Below are 22,590 nucleotides of genomic sequence, written 5' to 3' on the forward strand. Positions count from 1 at the left end.
TGTCCTAACAGACTTGCCAAAACTATAGTTTGTTAACAATAAATTTGTGGAGTGGTTGAAAAACGAGTTTTAATGACGCCAACCTAAGTGTATGTAAACTTCCGACTTCAACTGTATATGTATTTAAAATATATGTCAATATATCAGGCTTCTGTATGGGGTTAGGATATGATCAAGAGCTCAGGTTCGGTCGGTCCAGGCCTACTCACTCTCAGACAATATTCCTCCACCACGCCTTTGCTGGAACTCACACTCAGTTTTATTTTCTTCCTATCCTCTGCCTGCATCATTCGAGACAGGATCGATTCTACAACCACATAGGGGGAAAAAAGCAACATGAAACACACACACATAGGCCAACAGAATGCAAAAAAATCTAATCAATTGCCATTTAAAATTGTGCATTGCGTTAAGTTGAGACATCTCAATTTATTCCTACATGTAATTTTCCTTCTGAACAGAGTGAATGAAAAAGCCCCCACATTCCTTCTATAAAAACATGAATGCACTCTGAAGTATCCCCCTTTCAAACAAAGCAGATTACATTCCTAGTCTTATGTGCACTTCAATTGTTCGCCTGAGACGTAAGCAGCTGGACCGCCTTATTGCCTGTAGTAGGAGACAAAGGCGGAATTCCCCCCCCCCCCCCAAGTACAGTAACCCATGTGTATTGTGTATAGAGGACATGAATGCATCTCTTTCCCTGGTACATTATGTAAATTGATGTCTGATGGAATTTGGATTGAGTTCCTGGTAAGAGATAAAGACAGCTTCGCATGAAAGTCAAATGAAGTGAAATGGGGTCTGTGGTAGAGGGGGTGGCCGCCACTGGAGGGGCCCGGATTTTCACAGAAAGGCAGAGAGAAGCAGCGCCTGTGAGCTTTCCGAAGCAGATTAATGGATTGTACTATAGTTACCCGGAAACAAAATGGATTCACTATATAACTGTAATACTTCCTGCTCTAACACAAAATGGTTGCCCTCGGGCCTTGTCGCACTCTAACTAAAGATTATCTGTGTTGAAATATCATAAAGGAAATCTCAGGGCTACAGAGCAAAATAATCACAGTGTAACCTTAACACACCACAAAACGGACTGAAATCATCATTTTGACCATTGACCACAGCTACCCTACTGTTAAGTGAACTCTTTAGTGTTTCAGTGAACCTCCATAGTGACTCACCGTTTGGTATTTCCTTCTGCCCAGTCCTTCGGCCAATCAGGGACTCAGTCTCCCAGTTTCCATTCCAATCACATTCTATGTCTTCAGCAGATCTATTCGAGGCCTAGCTATAGACAAAACAAATCAAATAAACAATGGATCAAAATGACAGCCAAACATGCCAGTCAATGAATGCAAATTATTTAACTTTGTTTACACAACAATTCATGTATGCATGTGCCATACTCTGAAAAGTTGAAATGAGATTTCTCTGTGTAAACAGCGTCCCCTAAACCACCCAGATATTTAGTTTTACAAAACGGTTTGTTTATAAATTACAGCTTAAATACTGCAATGAGGATTTGATTGAATGGCTCCCATATTCTCCATCTAAAAGCTACTGCTTCTCAGGCAGTCAAGATCACCTTCCATATTATATTAGGGGGCCTATTAATTGGTTGAAGGTTTCCAGGAGGTGTGACAGAGAGGGGGAGGGGAGCCAGTGCTCGAGGTCCCTGAGGGTGAGTGGAGGTGGGGCTGGTCTGACTGTAGTCTGCAGGCCCTCTGATTAACTGGGAGGGGTGGCTGCAAAGGCTCTGGGCATTAGGGATAGGCATTTGAAATTATTTCAGTATTATAAAAATATTGTATATCTGGATACCGTCATTTCTGGACTATTAATATGTATTTTGTACATTTTTTTATTTATTTCACCTTTATTTAACCAGGTAGGCTAGTTGAGAACAAGTTCTCATTTACAACTGCGACCTGGCCAAGATAAAGCATAGCAGTGTGAACAGACAACACAGAGTTACACATGGAGTAAACAATTAACAGGTCAATAACACAGTGGGGAAAAAAATAGTCTATATACAGTGCATTGCGAAAGTATTCGGCCCCCTTGAACTTTGCGACCTTTTGCCACATTTCAGGCTTCAAACATAAAGATATAAAACTGTATTTGTTTGTGAAGAATCAACAACAAGTGGGACACAATCATGAAGTGGAACGACATTTATTGGATATTTCAAACTTTTTTAACAAATCAAAAACTGAAAAATTGGGCGTGCAAAATTATTCAGCCCCCTTAAGTTAATACTTTGTAGCGCCACCTTTTGCTGCGATTACAGCTGTAAGTCGCTTGGGGTATGTCTATCAGTTTTGCACACCGAGAGACTGACATTTTTTCCCATTCCTCCTTGCAAAACAGCTCGAGCTCAGTGAGGTTGGATGGAGAGCATTTGTGAACAGCAGTTTTCAGTTCTTTCCACAGATTCTCGATTGGATTCAGGTCTGGACTTTGACTTGGCCATTCTAACACCTGGATATGTTTATTTTTGAACCATTCCATTGTAGATTTTGCTTTATGTTTTGGATCATTGTCTTGTTGGAAGACAAATCTCTGTCCCAGTCTCAGGTCTTTTGCAGACTCCATCAGGTTTTCTTCCAGAATGGTCCTGTATTTGGCTCCATCCATCTTCCCATCAATTTTAACCATCTTCCCTGTCCCTGCTGAAGAAAAGCAGGCCCAAACCATGATGCTGCCACCACCATGTTTGACAGTGGGGATAGTGTGTTCAGCTGTGTTGCTTTTACGCCAAACATAACGTTTTGCATTGTTGCCAAAAAGTTCAATTTTGGTTTCATCTGACCAGAGCACCTTCCACATGTTTGGTGTGTCTCCCAGGTGGCTTGTGGCAAACTTTAAACAACACTTTTTTATGGATATCTATAAGAAATGGCTTTCTTCTTGCCACTCTTCCATAAAGGCCAGATTTGTGCAATATACGACTGATTGTTGTCCTATGGACAGAGTCTCCCACCTCAGCTGTAGATCTCTGCAGTTCATCCAGAGTGATCATGGGCCTCTTGGCTGCATCTCTGATCAGTCTTCTCCTTGTATGAGCTGAAAGTTTAGAGGGACGGCCAGGTCTTGGTAGATTTGCAGTGGTCTGATACTCCTTCCATTTCAATTCCTTGGGATGTTTAAAGCTTGGGAAATCTTTTTGTATCCAAATCCGGCTTTAAACTTCTTCACAACAGTATCTCGGCTCTGCCTGGTGTGTTCCTTGTTCTTCATGATGCTCTCTGCGCTTTTAACGGACCTCTGAGACTATCACAGTACAGGTGCATTTATACTGAGACTTGATTACACACAGGTGGATTGTATTTATCCTCATTAGTCATTTAGGTCAACATTGGATCATTCAGAGATCCTCACTGAACTTCTGGAGAGAGTTTGCTGCACTGAAAGTAAAGGGGCTGAATAATTTTGCACGCCCAATTTTTCAGTTTTGATTTGTTAAAAAAGTTTGAAATATCCAATAAATGTCGTTCCACTTCATGATTGTGTCCCACTTGTTGTTGATTCTTCACAAAAAAATACAGTTTTATATCTTTATGTTTGAAGCCTGAAATGTGGCAAAAGGTCGCAAAGTTCAAGGGGGCCGAATACTTTCGCAATGCACTGTACATTGTGTGCAAAAGGCATGAGGTAGGCGAATAATTACAATTTTGCAGATTAACACTGGAGAGATAAATGTACATAAATAAGCCGCACATGTCTATAAGCCGCAGGTGCCTACCGGTACATTGAAACAAATGAACTTTACACAGCCTTTAAACGAAACACGGCTTGTAACAAAAATAAAAAAATTGCAGTAAACAGTAGCCTACCAAGAAAGTCATGGGTCACTATCTTCCTCCTGTTAAAGTTGCGTCAATTCGAATCTGGTATCAGGATAAATCTGACAACGAGTCACCGATTGTATGCTATGTATTTTTTATTAGCTAAGCAATATAGTGGTAAATGCAATTGCACTGAAACCATCTCCTTCGGTGTCGGAGTTGAATAGCCTCAGAATTGCTTAATCCGATGTTGGATCGCTGCCCTCTTCAACACGCAGCAGTCCAGCCTTTCGAAACCCGTTGATGATAGTGGATTTTTTGACAATGCTCCACGCTGTCAGCAGCTCTATTTCCTTTTCCAACAGCGAGATCGATCGCCTTCAACTTGAAAGCTGCATCATATGCATTTCTCCGTGTCTTTGCCATGATGAGGGTGACAAAATGACTACCGTAATCAGAATGATGGGAAGTTTGAGCACGCTCGATTTACGTCACATTATGTGATGGTGCTCAGTTTTTTGGAGGCATGAATCTTGTGAAAGCGGGAAAAATCGATAAATTAGCCGCGTCATTGTATAAACCGCGAGGTTCAAAGCGTGGGAAAAAAGTAGCGGCTTATAGTCCGGAAATTACAGTAGTCAAAATGTGTTTTAAAAATACACTAGACGACCAAAATTCTGTGGACATCTGCACATCGAACATCACATTCCAAAATCAGGGGCATTAATATAGGGTTAATGTAAACAGCCTCCACTCTTCTGGGAAGGCTTTCCACTAGATGTTGGAACATTGTTGCGGGGACAAGAGCATTAGTGAGGTCGAGCACTGATGTTGGGCGATTAGGCCTGGCTCGCAGTCGGCGCTCCAATTCATCCCAAAGATGTTTTGATAGAGCCCTGACCTCAACCTCTCTGTGCAGGCCAGTCAAGTTCTTCCACACCGATCTCAACTAGCCATTTCTGTATGGACATTGTCATGCTGAAAACAGGTAAGGGCCTTCCCCATACTGTTGCCATAAAGTTGGAAGCACAGAATCGTCTAGAATGTTGTATGCTGTAGCGTTTCCCTTCACTTGATCGAAGGGGCCTAGCCCGAACCATTATTCCTCCCCCATTAAAACATTACAGTTGGCACTATGCATTGAGGCAGGTAGCGTTCTCCTGGTATCCACCAAAACTGCCTGATGGCGACGCATGATTCATCCCTCCATAGAACACGTTTACTCTGCTCCAGAGTCCAATGGCGGCAAGCTTTACACCCCTCCAGCCAACGCTTAGGAATTGCGCATGGTGATCTTAGGTTTGTGTGCAGCTGCTCAGCCATGGAAACCCATTTCATGAAGCTCCCGACAAACAGTTCTAGTGCTGGCGTTGTTTCCAGAGGCAGTTTGGAACTCGGTAGTGAGTGTTGCAACCGGGGACAGATGATTTTTACGTGCTTCAGCACTCGGCAGTCCCGTTCTGTGAGCTTGTGTGGCCTACCTTTTGACGGCTGAGCCGTTGTTGCTCCTAGACATTTCCACAGTTGCCAATGTTTGTCTATGGAGCTTGCATGGCTGTGTGCTAGATTGTATACACCTGTCAGCAAAGGGTGTGGCTTAAATAGCCGAATCCACTAATTTGAAGGGGTGTCCTCATACTGTGAGGGAAAAAAGTATTTGATCCCCTGCTGATTTTGTATGTTTGCCCAAAAGACAAAGAAATGATCAGTGAATGGTAGGTTTATTTGAACAGTGAGAGACAGAATAACAACAACAATATCCAGAAAAACACATGTCAAAAATGTTATAAATTGATTTGCATTTTAATGAGGAAAAAAAGTATTTGACCCCCTCTCAATCAGAAAGATTTCTGGCTCCCATGTGTCTTTTATACAGGTAACAAACTGAGATTAGGAGCACACTCTTAAAGGGAGTGCTCCTAATCTCAGCTTGTTACCTGTATAAAAGACACCTGTCCACAGAAGCAATCAATCAATCAGATTCCAAACTCTCCACCATGGCCAAGATCAAAAAGCTCTCCAAGGGTTCTTGTCAGGGACAAGATTGTAGACCTACACAAGGCTGGAATGGGTTAAAAGACCATCGCCAAGCAGCTTGTTGAGAAGGTGACAACAGTTGGTGCGATTATTCTCAAATGGAAGAAACACAGAAGAACTGTCAATCTCCCTCGGCCTGGGGCTCCATGCAAGATCTCACCTCGTGGAGTTGCAATGATCATGAGAACGGTGAGGAATCAGCCCAGAACTACACGGGAGGATCTTGTCAATGATCTCAAGGCAGCTGGGACCATAGTCACCATGAAAACAATTGGTAACGCACTACGCCGTGAAGGACTGAAATCCTGCAGCGCCTGCAAGGTACCCCTACTCAAGAAAGCAAATATACATGCCCGTCTGAAGTTTGCCAATGAACATCTGAATGATTCAGAGGACAACTGGGTGAAAGTGTTGTGGTCAGATGAGACCAAAATGGAGCTCTTTGGCATCAACTCAACTCGCCGTGTTTGGAGGAGGAGGAATGCTGCCTATGACCCCAAGAACACCATCAAACATGGAGGTGGAACCATTATGCTTTGGGGGTGTTTTTCTGCTAAGGGGACAGGACAACTTCACCGTATCAAAGGGATGATGGACGGGGCTAATTGATCATTAAAAAACAATTTTGCAATCATGTTAGCACAACTGAAAAATGTACGAGATCTTCAGTTTTTTGGAAATTTCTCACATGGAATAGCCTTCATTTCTCAGAACAAAAATAGACTGACGAGTTCAGAAGAATGGTCTTTGTTTCTGGCCATTTGGAGCCTGTAATCAAACCCAAATGCTGATGCTCCAGATACTAAACTAGTCAAAAGAAGGCCAGTTTTGTTGCTTCTTTAAATCAAAAGTTTTCAGTTGTGCTAACATAACTACAAAATTGTTTTTTAATGATCAATTAGCCTTTTAAAATGATAAACTTGGATTATCTAAAATACGTGCCATTGGAACACAGGAGTGATGGTTGCTGATAATGGGCCTCTGTACGCCTATGTAGATATTCAATTTTAATTTTTTTAAGTCTGCCGTTTCCAGCTGCAATAGTAATTTACAACATTAACAATGTCTACACTGTATTTCTGATCAATTTGATATTTTATTTGAAAAGGGACCAAAAAAATGTGCTTTTCTTTCAAAAACAAGGACATTTCTAAATGACCACAAACTTTTGAACGATAGTGTATATGAAACATCAATGGAGACTTGCTTGTGCTGGTGAACTGCACTGCTTGTTTCAGCAAAGGGCTGGTGGAGGGGCGAGAGATGAGCAGGAGCCGGTGTGTGCGACTCTGTGTGTGTGTAGGCTTAAGTCGTCCAAGTAATTGAATATTATTCATCCGTTTGGATATTCGAATAATCGCAGCGCATCCCTACTGGGCAAGGGGTGGAGCTGTGTGTCCTAACCCTCCCCTCCCTCACTGGGCTCCATACATCGAATGGTTTCATTTGACAGTGAAAGAGCCACCAGGAGGTTTTTAGATGTGTGTGTGCCGTACAGAAGATAGCAAAGAAGACCAGGTTTGTGGGAGTAAAGACAAAGGGCTAAATCCTAACCTGTATGTGTGCATGTAAAGTACAGTAGGCCTAACTCTTCATGTAAATATTACACTGATGCCAATGGTAACTGTGTAAAAGTCTCATGATCTTTAGGCTTCATTAGGCAAATACACACCAGGCCTTAGCAATGCAGCGCGAACTGTGTACCTGAATTAATAAAATTGTCAACGGATGAATGCTGCCACCATGACACGATGAAAGAGACCCAGCGATTCGGGGAGCTAAACAATGGCCGCTACCAGTGTGGATTATGGGGGAGCCCGTGGGGGGAGGGGGGGGCTTTGGATGCTGGAATTATTTTGCCGTGGACGAACAAGCTAACTTTTTGAAGTAATTTGTTTGACAAATCAGATGAAAGTATCTTCAATGGTTGTGTTCATGACACATTAAAAGTTAATAAATGTTCACAGTTTAAATGACATCTTTATTATTAGGCCCATAAAAATGTTTTGTGCTAGATTCCATTTACCTTGATGGCTTACACCAACTTTCCCCCCACCCCAGAGACCCCTTTTTCACATTTGAAAAATGCCCCCGCCCCCTTTTTATGATTGTTTATTGAGCCTATATTAAATAAAGCACCAAAATCTTGATTTTGTTTAATTTGAGAGACCTAGAAAAATGCTGGTTTTGATGCTCATTTTCTGCAAGTTTAACAAAACTCATGTAATCTTTTAGGTAGCCTATTTAATAATAAAAACAACGTCTAGACCTTATTTCCCCAAATGTTATTTCGCTACCAAATGTATTATAATTTATATGAACCCTCATTTCATTACACATATTCTCTTTTACAGAAAGTGAATAGATCAATTGATAGCAACAGAGACACACATTGTATAATATTACTTCCCAAGCAAATACTCCTAGACTTTAGAAGGCAGGTGCTCAGCTTTTGAATGTCACAGACAAATCAAAGATAGGTGCCACTCTAGCAGATGGGGGAGTACAGTGAGTGAGTGAGTGAGTGACAGATAAAGGGAGCAGGGAGGGAGAGACGGCAACTAACCAAGCCGACTCGCACTATAGTAGAGTAATAGCTGCCAAAGCTAGGTTATTCATCATCCAATAGGACGTAGTACTTGTCTTGACTGCATCAACCGGGAGAAGCTAGTTAAGATACTTGGCCATCATCGTTAGCTAGCTAGGCTAATTGAGGCTGCATGCAATTTCTCATCCTACAGTTACAAATAACAACAACTTAATTCAGAATATTAAGCAGCTGCCTAACTGTTGGCTCATGGTCGTTGTAGCCTATCCTTCTCCTTTAACTGTAAAATCTGTCATTTTAATTCCATCTTCCATTGATTAGATATCTCATAACTTCTGCCACACACGGAGGCTCTATGACTGCAGTCTATTGCCGCTTTGATGACTTATGATTGGCCAACAACAAGCTACACGTGGCACGCTCCACTCTCTTTACTGCAAGCAGTCGCATTCGGATCTGTAAGGGCCCTTCCGGACAAGTCAGTTAAAATAACACAAACCCGAGACAAGTGGCTTATCCGACCCAGACCTGTGACTCGAATATTCGGTTACAGGTGGTTCCGTGAAGGTCACAAATGAGCGCTGTTACACACCCATGCAGGAATCTAATAAAGTTAATAGCAGGCCGTGCATGGGCAAATAACAGCATGCATCATTCTCCAGACAGAAAGGTGTGCGAGAGAATTTGAAAACAAATCCAATTTTGATGTGTCCATTTATTTTCCCTTTCGTACTTCCAACTATTTGGACAAGGTTACAACACTGTACCTACAGTTCCTTCGGAAAGTATTCAGAATCCTTGACTTTTTCCACATTACAGCCTTATTCTAAAATGGATGACATTTTTTTTTATCCTGAGATATATACAGTGCCTTGCGAAAGTATTCGGCCCACCTGAACTTTGGAACCTTTTGCCACATTTCAGGCTTCAAACATAAAGATATAAAACTGTATTTTTTTGTGAAGAATCAACAACAAGTGGGACACAATCATGAAGTGGAACAACATTTATTGGATATTTCAAACTTTAACAAATCAAAAACTGAAAGATTGGGCGTGCAAAATTATTCAGCCCCTTTACTTTCAGTGCAGCAAACTCTCTCCAGAAGTTCAGTGAGGATCTCTGAATGATCCAATGTTGACCTAAATGACTAATGATGATAAATACAATTCACCTGTGTGTAATTAATCAAGTCTCCGTATAAATGCACCTGCACTGTGATAGTCTCAGAGGTCTGTTAAAAGCGCAGAGAGCATCATGAAGAACAAGGAACACACCAGGCAGGTCCGAGATGCTGTTGTGAAGAAGTTTAAAGCCGGATTTGGATACAAAAAGATTTCCCAAGCTTTAAACATCCCAAGGAGCACTGTGCAAGCGATAATATTGAAATGGAAGGAGTATCAGACCACTTCAAATCTACCAAGACCTGGCCGTCCCTCTAAACTTTCAGCTCATACAAGGAGAAGACTGATCAGAGATGCAGCCAAGAGGCCCATGATCACTCTGGATGAACTGCAGAGATCTACAGCTGAGGTGGGAGACTCTGTCCATAGGACAACAATCAGTTGTATATTGCACAAATCTGGCCTTTATGGAAGAGTGGCAAGAAGAAAGCCATTTCTTAAAGATATCCATAAAAAGTGTTGTTTAAAGTTTGCCACAAGCCACCTGGGAGACACACCAAACATGTGGAAGAAGGTGCTCTGGTCAGATGAAACCAAAATTGAACTTTTTGGCAACAATGCAAAACGTTATGTTTGGCGTAAAAGCAACACAGCTGAACACACCATCCCCACTGTCAAACATGGTGGTGGCAGCATCATGGTTTGGGCCTGCTTTTCTTCAGCAGGGACAGGGAAGATGGTTAAAATTGATGGGAAGATGGATGGAGCCAAATACAGGACCATTCTGGAAGAAAACCTGATGGAGTCTGCAAAAGACCTGAGACTGGGACGGAGATTTGTCTTCCAACAAGACAATGATCCAAAACATAAAGCAAAATCTACAATGGAATGGTTCAAAAATAAACATATCCAGGTGTTAGAATGGCCAAGTCAAAGTCCAGACCTGAATCCAATCGAGAATCTGTGGAAAGAACTGAAAACTGCTGTTCACAAATGCTCTCCATCCAACCTCACTGAGCTCGAGCTGTTTTGCAAGGAGGAATGGGAAAAAATGTCAGTCTCTCGATGTGCAAAACTGATAGAGACATACCCCAAGCGACTTACAGCTGTAATCGCAGCAAAAGGTGGCGCTACAAAGTATTAACTTAAGGGGGCTGAATAATTTTGCACGCCCAATTTTTCAGTTTTTGATTTGTTAAAAAAGTTTGAAATATCCAATAAATGTCGTTCCACTTCATGATTGTGTCCCACTTGTTGTTGATTCTTCACAAAAAAATACAGTTTTATATCTTTATGTTTGAAGCCTGAAATGTGGCAAAAGTTTGCAAAGTTCAAGGGGGCCGAATACTTTCGCAAGGCACTGTACCACACACACAATACCCCATAATGAAAACAGGTTTTAGAAAAGTTTACTAATTTATAAAAAAAAAAAATGTTTAAATACCTTATTTTTACATAAGTATTCAGAGCCTTTGCTATGAGACTCAAAATTGAGCTCAGGCGCATCCTGTTTCCATTGATCATCTTTGAGATGTTTCTACAACATGACTGGACTCCACCTGTGGTAAATTCAATTGTTTGGACATGATTTGGAAAGGCATACACACCTGTCTATATAAAAAGGTCCCAGAGTTGACAGTGCATGTCAGAGCAAAAACTAAGCCATGAGGTCGAAGGAATTGTCAGTGTCGAGGCACAGATCTGGGGAAGGGTACCAAAACATTTCTGCAGCATTGAACGTCCCCAAGTGCACAGTGGCCTCCATCATTCTTAAATGGAAGAAGTTTGGAACCACCAAGACTCTTCCTGAGCAATCGGGGGAGAAGGGCCTTTGTCAGGGAGGTGACCAAGAACTCGATGGTCACTCTGACAGAGCTCTAGAGTTCCTCTGTGGAGATGGGAGAACCTTCCAGAAGGACAACCATCTCTGCAGAACTCCACCAAATCAGGCCTTTATGGTAGAGTGGCCAGACGGCAGAAACTCCTCAGTAAAAAGGCACATGACAGCCCGCTTGGAGTTTGCCAAAAGGCACCTAAAGGACTCTCAGACTACGAGAAACACGATTCTCTGGTCTGATGAAACCAAGATTCAACTCTTTGGCCTGAATGCCAAGCATCACGTCTGGAGGAAACCTGGCACCATCCCTACGGTGAAGCATGGTGGAGGCAGCATCATGCTGTGGGGGTGGTTTTCAGCAGCAGGGACTGGGGTCTAGTCAGGATAGAGACAAAGATGAACGGAGTAAAATACAGAGAGATCCTTGATCCTTGAAAGCCTGCTCCAGAGCGCTCAGAACCTCGAACTGGGACAAAGGGTCACCTTCCAACAGGAAGCACACAGTCAAGACAAACAAGCTTGTAGCATCATACCAAAGAAGACTCATCGCTGATAAAGGTGTGTCAACAAAGTACTGAGTAAAGAGTCTTAATACTTATGTAAATGTGATATTTCTGTTTATAATAAATTAGCAAACATTTCTAAAGACATGTTTTTGCTTTGTCATTATGGTGTGTAGATTGATGAGATTTTTTTTTCATCCATTTTAGAATAATGCTGTAACCTAACAAAATGTGAAAAAAGTCAAGGGGTCAGAATATTTTCAGAAGGCTGATAATGTAAAACTTTAAATGTCTTCACAGGGCCTCCGGATTTAGCAGAAGTCTAAGGCAATGCATCGCAGTGCCACCAGAGATTCTGGGTTCAAGTCCAGGCTCTGTCACAGCCGGCCACGACCGGGAGGCCCATGGGGCGGCGCACAATTGGCTCAGCGTCGTCCGGGTTAGGGAGGGTTTGGTCGGCAGGGATATCCTTGTCTCATCGCGCACTAGCGACTTTTGTGGCTGGCCGGGCGCAGTGCACGCTGACACGGTCACCAGGTGTACGGTGTTTCCTCCGACACATTGGTGCGGCTGGCTTCCGGGTTGGATGTATGTGCATTGTGTCAAGAAGCAGTGCGGCTTGGTTAGGTTGTGTTTCGGAGGACGCATGGCTCTCAACCTTTGCCTCTCCCGAGTCTGCACGGGAGTTGCAGCGATGAGACAAGACTAACTACTACCAATTGGATACCACAAAATTGGGGAGGAAAAAAAAGGGGTAAAAAAAATATATAAATAAAAAAATGTCTTCATTTTTTAACCATTGAGAGTGCAAAGTTGACCGTTCATGTCGACTCTTTTTTTTCTCACTTTTGTTTATTTCACTTGCTTTTGCAATCTAAAACACATTTCCCATGCCAATAAAGCCCTTTGAATTAAACTGAGAGAGAGAGAAAGAGACAGAGGATGACATGGTACTCAGCTGCAGGACATTGTGTTTATATACCCACTACGTGCTTTTAAAGTAAAGGGAGTCATTATATGTTAAATTGAAAAAAATCCAACAGGTTTTTTTCTAGAACTGAATTGGTTGCCATTTTCACGCCTCCACAATGAATCAGTACAAGACATCTCCATCATGAGCCTGGCTCCTTTATGTCCCTTTTGAATGACAAGAAATTGAAATATCTGACACACAGAGGCAGGCCTGTTTGTGTGCACAATAACAGAGCTCGCTATGAGAATCCAATAAACACTGCATAAAAACACCATTCACATTATAATGGAGACTCCACAAACATGTTTAGTAGAGGGAAAAAAAGGAAGAGAGAGAGATAGACAGCAGTGACATATGCTCATGGTGAGCCAACACTTTCGGTGCATTCTTGGCAAAAGGAGGGAATTGAGTCGGTCCTTTGGCAACATTTCCTGATCTCTTCACAACATTATGAACATTTTATGTTCTGCCTGTTATAGCTAGAATCTTTAATTGCTACATACATTTAACTGATAAATTTAATTAAAAAATAATTCATTTTGAAAGAATATAACTTGCAAATGTCTCATGAGCCTAGTTCAACGGTCGTAAACAATTTGTAAACAATGTAAATGTAAACAAACACTGTGTAGCCTCAAAACATAATTCAACTATAATTGTTATATCATGGATGGTCAGTCCTTGCGTCCATATCGTTGTCTATGAATTAGAGTGGTTACATTTCTCCAGACCCATCCCTAACCTTTTTACGAAAAGAGAGGTAAGGCTTGGCGCTTGAAGGCATGGCGTTTGTAGCCAATAAGAGCTTTTCACCCTACAGTTAAACTCTCCCTTTGTCAGAGCAGCTGGGCTCAGTCTCTCTCTATGTGCTCTGACAATGAAGAGCAAAACAAAAATCACTGTTCAACCGCCCGCGGGACAAAAAAAAAAAAAAAAAAGACCAATTGTAATCTGTCCTAATCTGACTGATGGCCAGGCCTCTGCGTAGTCTGCCATCAGGGTGACATATCTCTGAGACATCTAGAATTGCTCACTAAATTCATCTGGGTTGTGACGACTGCTACAGGTGGATCCTCAATTATCTCCTGTGTCATCTGAGAATACACCCACACCTGATAGTTTGGGGAATAACACAACAGATAGAGAGTTACAGAACACTTGTTCCCTGTTCTATTATTTACAGAGAAGTGTCATCGCTGGCACATTAGAACCCAGGCTGAATTCAAATATACAGGTATTATTATGTGATGATGTCAAGTGTCAAATGAAGCCTGGTAACTACATACGGTCTGAAGAACAAACAAAAAAAGGGGGGGGGGAATTCAAAGTCATTCATCAAAGCGAGGGAAGGGGAATTCATACAACTACACGTCTCGTCATACTAGACACAGTTGGGTTGCGTCAAACCTTTTTTCAATAAACTCCTGTGGAAATTCCTCTAACTCACATCTTTTCCCCATTCAAAATGTAATTACTATCCATTTGCAATGCAAGGAAGAAAATGTCTAAAGCAGTGGAAGAAGACCAGAACAACCATTTTTGACTCATTTTTATAGGATTAAAACACATATCTCCTATGGCTCCAACTGCTCGATCCTTCATTTTGATTTGAGGATTATCAGTAAACCCAGTTGTTTTTGTCTACGACAGTGTACAAACACTAACGCATGAGGGAACTTTGGCTAAGAGTTTTTGCAGCTTTAGTTGCAGCAATGTGGTATGTTAAGGGACTAGGGACCACACACTTCCCCCCCAACACAGCATGAGGTTTCACAAATTCACACATTTTTCTGTGACTTAGCAAATACCCACGTTGCTTCAACACAACAAAAGGGGACAGAGGCTGGAGAGCATAGAGGGTCATGGTGAGTCGGAGGATGTTTATTACGCCCTGGGTGTTCACATTTCATATAAACAAGCTTAAAGGAAATGCAGCAAACTGGGATTGGGAATTGCCTATCGGAAAAGCTGGGCAAGTGATGATTAGCACAACGACAAGCTGTGACAAAACGTGCCCAACTCTAATTGGGTTTCCAACAAAGAATGACTACAGGGTACGTCCTGTTCTATTCTGTTGCAAAGGGAAAAAGGCAATTTGTTCTCAAAGCTAAACAATGCTTCCAGATTGCATGCTGGTGGCACTCTCAATATAACCCTCAAGTCTAGTAAACTGTCTCCTGAATCAAAGTATGCTTGATCAATAGGCGCTCTGAAGCTGGTGAGAAGAACATAACACGAACACATTAACATTCTATTGAAACGAGAGACAGTTTTTTGTTATAAGCAATCTGCTTAGTCGATGCCACATAAGCTTATAGCACAGTAGAAAATAATAAATTGGGCTTAAAATGCCCTAGACTTACAACGGAAACAAATGTCACCATGTTATCATATAGGCTACGTCAAAGTGCATAATATGATGAGAATAGATATTATATATGCACAATTACACTCAAGATTTGGCTCTCTCAGTACACTATAAATATGTTCAAAAGAATTATCCTGAAACCAGTTTGTACCTCATCTAACTTTCTTTGATGTCAGACCAGCCTTGACACTGACAATAACTCAATTCGATGTCAAGTCATAATGAACAGGTCCGATATCTGACAAACGCAGGGTATCCATGAATGAAAAACACATTCAATTAATATGCATCATGTCGCTCTTATTCATCGAATTTCTGTGATATTTCCAATCATCAAGGTTTCATGGCTTGAGACAAGAGAAGAGCTAGATTTTCAAGATTCCTACAACATGTCTGCTGTTTTTTTATTTTTTTATGGATCTTGATCAATTGATATAACTTGACAACATCTGTTATCATTTTGCATATTGATAAATAACCATTAAGGCCATTAAAACTGAAAGTCAGTCACTCTCTTAGATAATACCTTAGTGTTTAATTCAAAACCAGAGAATGTTTTTCTATTTCAGTTTTAAAATCACATTTCCAACTACAGTGTATCTAGCTACCCATTTCATTGAGATAAAATATCACAGATTTAATGCAGGGATTTGACTGAAACGATAAACTTGTGTCACATAACTAGTAATGACTGGTTGTTATAAGTGAAGGCTATATGCAGAATTCAAAGTGACAGTTTCTTTCCGATTGAGGCATGGACTTTCATGTTGCTGAAATGGCAGTGTGCCCCCGATCTGTGACTTGCTTTCCTCCTATTGAAATCTAAAACAATGGACAACTTGCGCCATGTCAAAAATGTACATAGAGTGTTTTGTCCTTTAAAAGTTGCAGCGTACTGCGGCGCAGCTTGCATGGCACGTTATTTAAGTGTGAACCACTGGTACCATTAATGCTAGTTAGTGCTAGTTTGACCACCAAAGGGCATCTTTGAAAAGCATTTGATAGCCTTCAATAAATGGCTGTACTAGAGAATTTAAAACCTTTTTTTGTAAGAACATAGTATATGGGACTGATTTTCAAGACATTTTGCTTAATACTATGGTGTTTATATTCAAAGAAAAACCCTCTGGGTTTCCATTAAGATGGAACGGAAAATATGGCACTGTACAGTGTGATGGTCGGTGGTAGGCTACAGTACTTTGCTATTTAGCTAAATAATCCTTGTGTCGTGCGGGCTCACGGGAGACCGGGGTTCAATTCCCCGACGGGGAGGAAGGAGTAGGTTGTCCTTATAAATAAGAATATGTTCTTAACGGACTTTCCTAGTTAAATAAAGGTTATACTAAGAGCATGACATTTCTACACCCTAATTGTAGTCTAACCAATACCAAAACGGAGATTAAATGAAAATTTAAAATCTCATTGATTTATCAAGACCAGTCCCCATGCTTCTCTTAGAGCAGGGCGAAACAGTGATAAAATAGTTGTAGACTTTTGCTTCAAATCCTATTGCTTCTAACTTCAATATGCTACGTCACTTTTAACAGCACATTACTCAACACTAGTGAGAATCATGTCGCCTACGTTAGGCCTACAGTATATCGAAAAATATGACTCTCCGCCAATAATTACATATAGAGGATTCTAAATTAAAACCAAAAGCCACCTCATGGGTCTCCCGGTGGCGGCCGGCACGGGTATCGAACCTGCATCTGCAACAATGCATTTTGCACTGCGGGAGTCCCCATCCACAAAGTATCAAAATACAGAGAGGTGTTGGTAAAGGTATATTGTCCTGCTAATAGCCCATAACGGGCTATTATAATACTGTACATGGTGTCCAGGTCAGGATAACCAAAACATAAATTTATTAAAGACTATCAGAAAGAATGTTGGTACTTATTTATTTTGATCCAAAGCCATGAATGAGTGTGTCACTCAGCTTTATATAGGTGCCGGCTATACAACTGTGCCATCAACTTGATAATATATAACGATATTTTAGGTTATTTCGTTTTCAAAAAAACTAAAGTGAGCGATTGTAATTTGAAAAGGCCAAAATAATTTTGGTAAAGGACAAAAAAATGTATTTCTGTTTTTAGAAGGAGAGAAACACTGGGCCAATTGTGCGCCGCCCTATGGGACTCCCATCACGATTGGATGTGAAACATAAAAATACTTTTTGTGGTATTATTCATTTGTCTTTTCTGGTGGATTAAACTGAAATTGCAACCAATGACAGCCGGTTGTGATACAGCCAACCAAACATAGAAATACATTTGACTATAGAATTCTCCCCCAACCTCCTTCTAGGCAAGTCTATTGTCCAGCTACCTGCTAATAGCCATGTTGGCGCAGTACAACATGACCGTGTGTGTTTGAAAGAATATTTTCCAGTAAGAAACCATTTGTTTCCCTTCATTGGACTAATTTGTCCAAATGTTTCTGTAATTCAGTGATATTTATTCCCATAGTAATTCACTACGCCCATTCTTTCGACGATAAACGCGAATCCCACCATTACCCCTGGTGAAACAAAACCGCAACTCTTCAGTGAAGAGCACTTTTTGCCAGTCCTGTCTGGTCCTGTCTGGTCCAGCAACGGTGGGTTTGTGCCCATAGGCAATGTTGTTGCCGGTGATGCCTGGTGAGGACCTGCCTTACAACAGGCCTACAAGCCCTCAGTCCAGCCTCTCTCTGCCTATTACGAACAGTCTAAGCACTGGTGGAGGGATAGTGTAACTTGGGCAGTTGTTGTTGCCATCCTGTGCCTGTCCTGCAGGTGTGATGTTCGGATGTACCGATCCTGTGCAGGTGTTGTTACACGTGGTCTGCCACTGCGAGGACGATCAGCTGTCTGTCCTGTCTCCCTGTAGTGCTGTCTTAGGCGTCTCACAGTACGGTTATTACAATTGATTTCCCTGGCCACATCTGCAGTCCTTGCAGCATGCCTAAGGCATGTTCACACAGATGAGCAGGGACCCTGGGCATCTTTCATTTCGTGTTTTTCAGAGTCAGTAGAAAGGCCTCTTTAGTGTCCTACGTTTTCATAACTGTGACCTTAATTGCCTACCGTCTGTAAGCTGTTAGTGTCTTAACGACCATTCCACAGGTACATGTTCATTAATTGTTTATGGTTCATTGAACAAGCATGGGAAACAGTGTTTAAACCCTTTACAATGAAGATCTGTGAAGTTATTTGGATTTTTACTAATTATCTTTGAAAGACAGGGTCCTGAAAAAGAGACGTTTCTTTTTTTGCCTAGTTTATATTGCCCTGCTAATAACAGGGTTAATAATATATCTGTTAGAATAGAGGGGCTTTTATATAGTTCTAAATTAATAATAAATCACTGTTTAAAAAAAATAAAAAAATAAAAATTTGAGATGATTTCGTTTTCAAATAACGTAAGATTAGCGAGAAAGGGGCCATTCTTGAACATGGGGTGAGACATTGTTACTGATTTGTAAATAAAGCTAGTTTGTTATTTAGAATTATTTATTTCCGTTTTTAGAGGGGGAAAACCAAAAACATTCAGTCATCTCATGGGTCTCCCAGTCGAGGCCGGCATGGGTATTGAATCAGCATCTGTAGCAAAACAGCTTGACATGCTATGCAGTATCTTAGACTGTGGCACCACTCAGGCGCTGTACAACTTGACCGGTCGGGAGTAGCCTACACTACTACAGTAAGAGCAAAATAAAATAATAAAAACCTTAGTGTAACAACAGTTTTCGTAAGTAATACTGAAGTTGTGCACAATTTTCTGTTTCTATTTAGGTTTATGTCGCCCATTCATTGTCAGAGACACAGTTGGACCCAAAAGCATAATCAGTGCTCCAACTCCCCCTTGCACTGGTCTGAAGTGATGAAGTGGTGACGCAGGGTACCGTACTAAACCACAAATTATCTCTAAGTCCCGCAGCATAATCGCAAAAACTTTCAGTGGAGCAAACGCTTTACGCAAAGAACTACAAACCATTCAACATTGTTAAAAACGAACACGATACAACTAAAACTATACACTTAAAACAGACGAGGTCACTGAAATGTTTTGCGAAGAGTGAAAGCCAAGCCAGTACTGCAATACTGAAGTAATTAAGTTAGAAATATGATATTCATGATAGAAACCACTGTCAAACTTAAAGGGATAGATAAACAAGTCTTACAACGCATTATAACTGCATCGTAATGCATTTTACCTGCAGAATTTAAGACAAGTGTAACAGCATTGTTTTGAATGCTTTACAGTCAGTAGAATATGTAAAATGACGGTACAAAATGTCTCTCTTAACCGGACTGTAGACTATACAATGTGCAAGCCAACTGTAAAGATTAATAGTTGACTTCTGATATCAAGTGTTCATGAAAATAGATAAAACATACACTCAGCTTCCAAATAACCCCTCATCCATCAGTATTTACCATTCAGAAAGGGGGGGGGGGGGGGGAAGTGTTCCCTTCGCTCATATCACATGACATGTTCACATCCAAGTCCAAGTTACAAACTGACGCTTTACAGTTCGGGACAATGATATCAGGTCTCCACCAATCTCCTTATAATGTGAGATGACATACCGGCTTCACTTGACAGCAGAAGCCAAATGGAAAAACTTAGCAATGACTTTACCAAGCCAGTGCAACATTCTCTATAATAGAGATATTGAAGACACAGCGTAGATTAGAATATGGTTCCACGCATGTTGTCAGTTAAGATATAATTTACTGAACTCAACCGAGGCAATAAAAGTCACAGTTTAGCCAATTTGTTATCGTTGAATAGGTTCTTCCACTGGTACACAAACTGAAGAGGCTTCTCAAGCCAAAACACTTTATTCATGTTTTATCTGTGTGCTACAACAGGAAGTGTTATGTGGCAGCTATATTGCGGCGTGAAAAGCAGAAAGCATATGAACTACTTCCCGACACTGGCATCAAAATAAACACCTCAACAATATAACCTTTAATCTGACTTTTTGACAATCACAAGACAAGTTACAACATCAGTCACCTTCAAAGCAAATGGAAATTAAGTATTGAATAGAAATAATTCAATATATAACAGCAGCAAGTCCATGTTGTTGCTGTGATGATATAGAACAGGGGTATTCAACTCCTACCCTACGAGGTCCAGAGCCTGCTGGTTTTCTGGTCTACCTGATAATTAAATTACACCCACCTGATGTTCCAGGTTTAAATCAGTCCCTGATTAGAGAGGAACAATGAAAAAAAATCCAGTGGGACTGGCTTAGAGGTCCAGTTGAGTTTGAGGGCTCTATGAAATATTATACATTAGGGTCTATTTTCTTAGAAATACGACTAACGAGTAGTGTTTCACTAAGTAATAATAATTGAATGACCAGAGAATTAAAGGGGTAAAACCTGTTTGACAAAGCAACAATACATTGTTTAAGGCAGCCCCCGCATCTCTCTGATTCAGAAGGGTTGGGTTAAATGCTTTACCACACACTGATTAGGAATCCCCTTTTCCTTTTCCTTGTTTTTTTTTTACCTTTATTTTACTAGGCAAGTCAGTTAAGAACAAATTCATATTTTAAATGACGGCCTAGGAACAGTGGGTTAACTGCCTGTTCAGGGGCAGAACGACAGATTTGTACCTTGTCAGCTCGGGGATTCGAACTTGCAACCTTTCGGTTAGTAGTCCAACGCTCTAACCACTTTTGTGAAAAAGGGTTGGGTCTTCTGGGGGTGTGTGTGCTGGGGGTGTGTCTGCTGCTATTTTGGTTTAGGCATATGTATTCTTATTTTGTTACTTTAGTGAAGTTTGACTGTGGTAACATTTTACTGCATTACAGTCATACAAACAAGCCCTTACATTCTTTACTCAACAGGTGTATTTTATTCCCAATTTACATTTTTTTTTCTTCAAGTAAATTATGAGTGTGCATCTACTTGTATCTAATCATTGAATAGGATAAGGTTTTGACAATTATTAGTAGGGGTGAATGATTGTTAGAATAAGAACAGAATTTTAATCATTAAGAATCAGATATTATTTTATATTTTACATTTTCTGGATAGTTTGTGTTACAGTGACATTTAGAAAACACGAAACAAGTTGCCATTTAGGCCTAAGGTTTTATAAACAAACAAAATATGAGAAGCTTTATAGGCTACACCTGGTCAGTTCAAATAAACAGAAAACGATTGTTGTTAAACAAAATGTCGAGGTAATCTAAATGTTAGAGCCAAAACCACTTTGTAAGGTGCCAAGATGAAACTGAAACTCCAGCCAACTAGAAAACAGCTTGAAAGAGAAAACAGTTCTGAAGTCAAGGAAATCAAAACAATGTAGCGAAGCTTCATCAAACAACTTCTTACCATTGTTTACATGTCTCCTCGCACAAGGACAGATGCAACTCATCACGGAGCTACCAAAAACGCTAACGCGCAGAGGAAACATTTCCGAGAACAGTCAGAAAATTATAGTTTCACTTAGCTTGACTGCCGTGCTACGCATTGTGTTTACACTATCTCGTATCACTTGTTTGGAAAATGTTTCAGCAATAAATTGACGAATACATAGACATAGTTGATTTTACTTAATTTAGTGGGTCAGTAGTTGACGGAAGGGGCATATTATATGTTCGTTTGCTTAATAGGAGAAAACATGAGAGATTAGCGCGAGAATAGCCATCTCAACACATCTGAAAACGATGGGAAAACCCGACACGCCATTCGAATAGTTTTCGTCCTACAAAATGCAGCTCTTCCATAGTGTGTGCTTGGTCATATTTTAAAAACAAAGTACAGTAACCCAGCGGTTGTATGAAATTATGAATTCCTTACCAACACGGCTGTCGTTTTGCCCCTCAATGTTGTGACAGGAGGAATAGGGTTCTCTCGCTGCGGTTGTGCGCATGCTCTCGAACAGCCCTCTACTGGAAGACTCATAACTAAATATTAGAAGGCGATTGAACAGGTGTGAAATATGGTGGCTGGGCAGACGATAAGGAAAAGGTGGGCTACAAGACAAGGATTGTATAACAGTCCATACTTTCTTGTAAATATAATTGGATATGAATAATAAAATACTAACCTACTGTCAATAAATCAATAAAAAAATTGACAATTTCATGTAATGGAAATGAATTTCATGCAATCCTGAAATTCCTAACATTTTTAGCAGAGTGGTCTATACATTACACCCGAGTTAAGAATAGAATAGACAGTGTTAGAATAAACATAATTCCATATAAATGGTGAAGAATTTCACGGAATTCCTATTACTCAAATTTTACTCAGATTTTTAAACTTGAACTATTGAATCTATTCCTGGACACAAAGATGGGTTCATAAGGAAGATAGAATGGGTTCATAAGAAGATAGAATGAGTTCATAAGAAGATAGAATGGGTTCATAAGGAAGAAGATAGAATGAGTTCATA

At 40.6% G+C, this 22,590-nt stretch overlaps 1 protein-coding gene across 6 annotated transcripts in view; it reads right to left on the reverse strand.

The window, feature by feature from the left end:
* The window catches only part of LOC139420192 (lethal(3)malignant brain tumor-like protein 4), a 125,535-nt gene extending 103,440 nt beyond the window's left edge, over positions 1-22,095 (reverse strand). The window contains exons 1-3 of one of the 6 annotated variants that reach the window (XR_011635476.1): positions 21,993-22,086; positions 1,185-1,291; positions 210-307 (exon numbers count right to left, since the gene is read on the reverse strand). Coding sequence is in view for 5 of the 6 variants with exons in the window: in XM_071170008.1 (XP_071026109.1) it covers positions 210-290 (81 nt within the window). In the remaining variant the exon portion in view is untranslated. Of the gene's footprint in view, positions 1-209; positions 308-1,184; positions 1,292-21,524; positions 21,573-21,992 lie in introns of those variants that run through there. The other 5 variants (XM_071170008.1, XM_071170009.1, XM_071170010.1 and 2 more) reach the window with 5 other exon arrangements.
* Between the last annotated feature and the right edge of the window lie 495 nt (positions 22,096-22,590).

The sequence above is a fragment of the Oncorhynchus clarkii genome, chromosome 11 (assembly GCF_045791955.1).
Source record: "Oncorhynchus clarkii lewisi isolate Uvic-CL-2024 chromosome 11, UVic_Ocla_1.0, whole genome shotgun sequence".
NCBI classification, from domain to species: domain Eukaryota; kingdom Metazoa; phylum Chordata; class Actinopteri; order Salmoniformes; family Salmonidae; genus Oncorhynchus; species Oncorhynchus clarkii.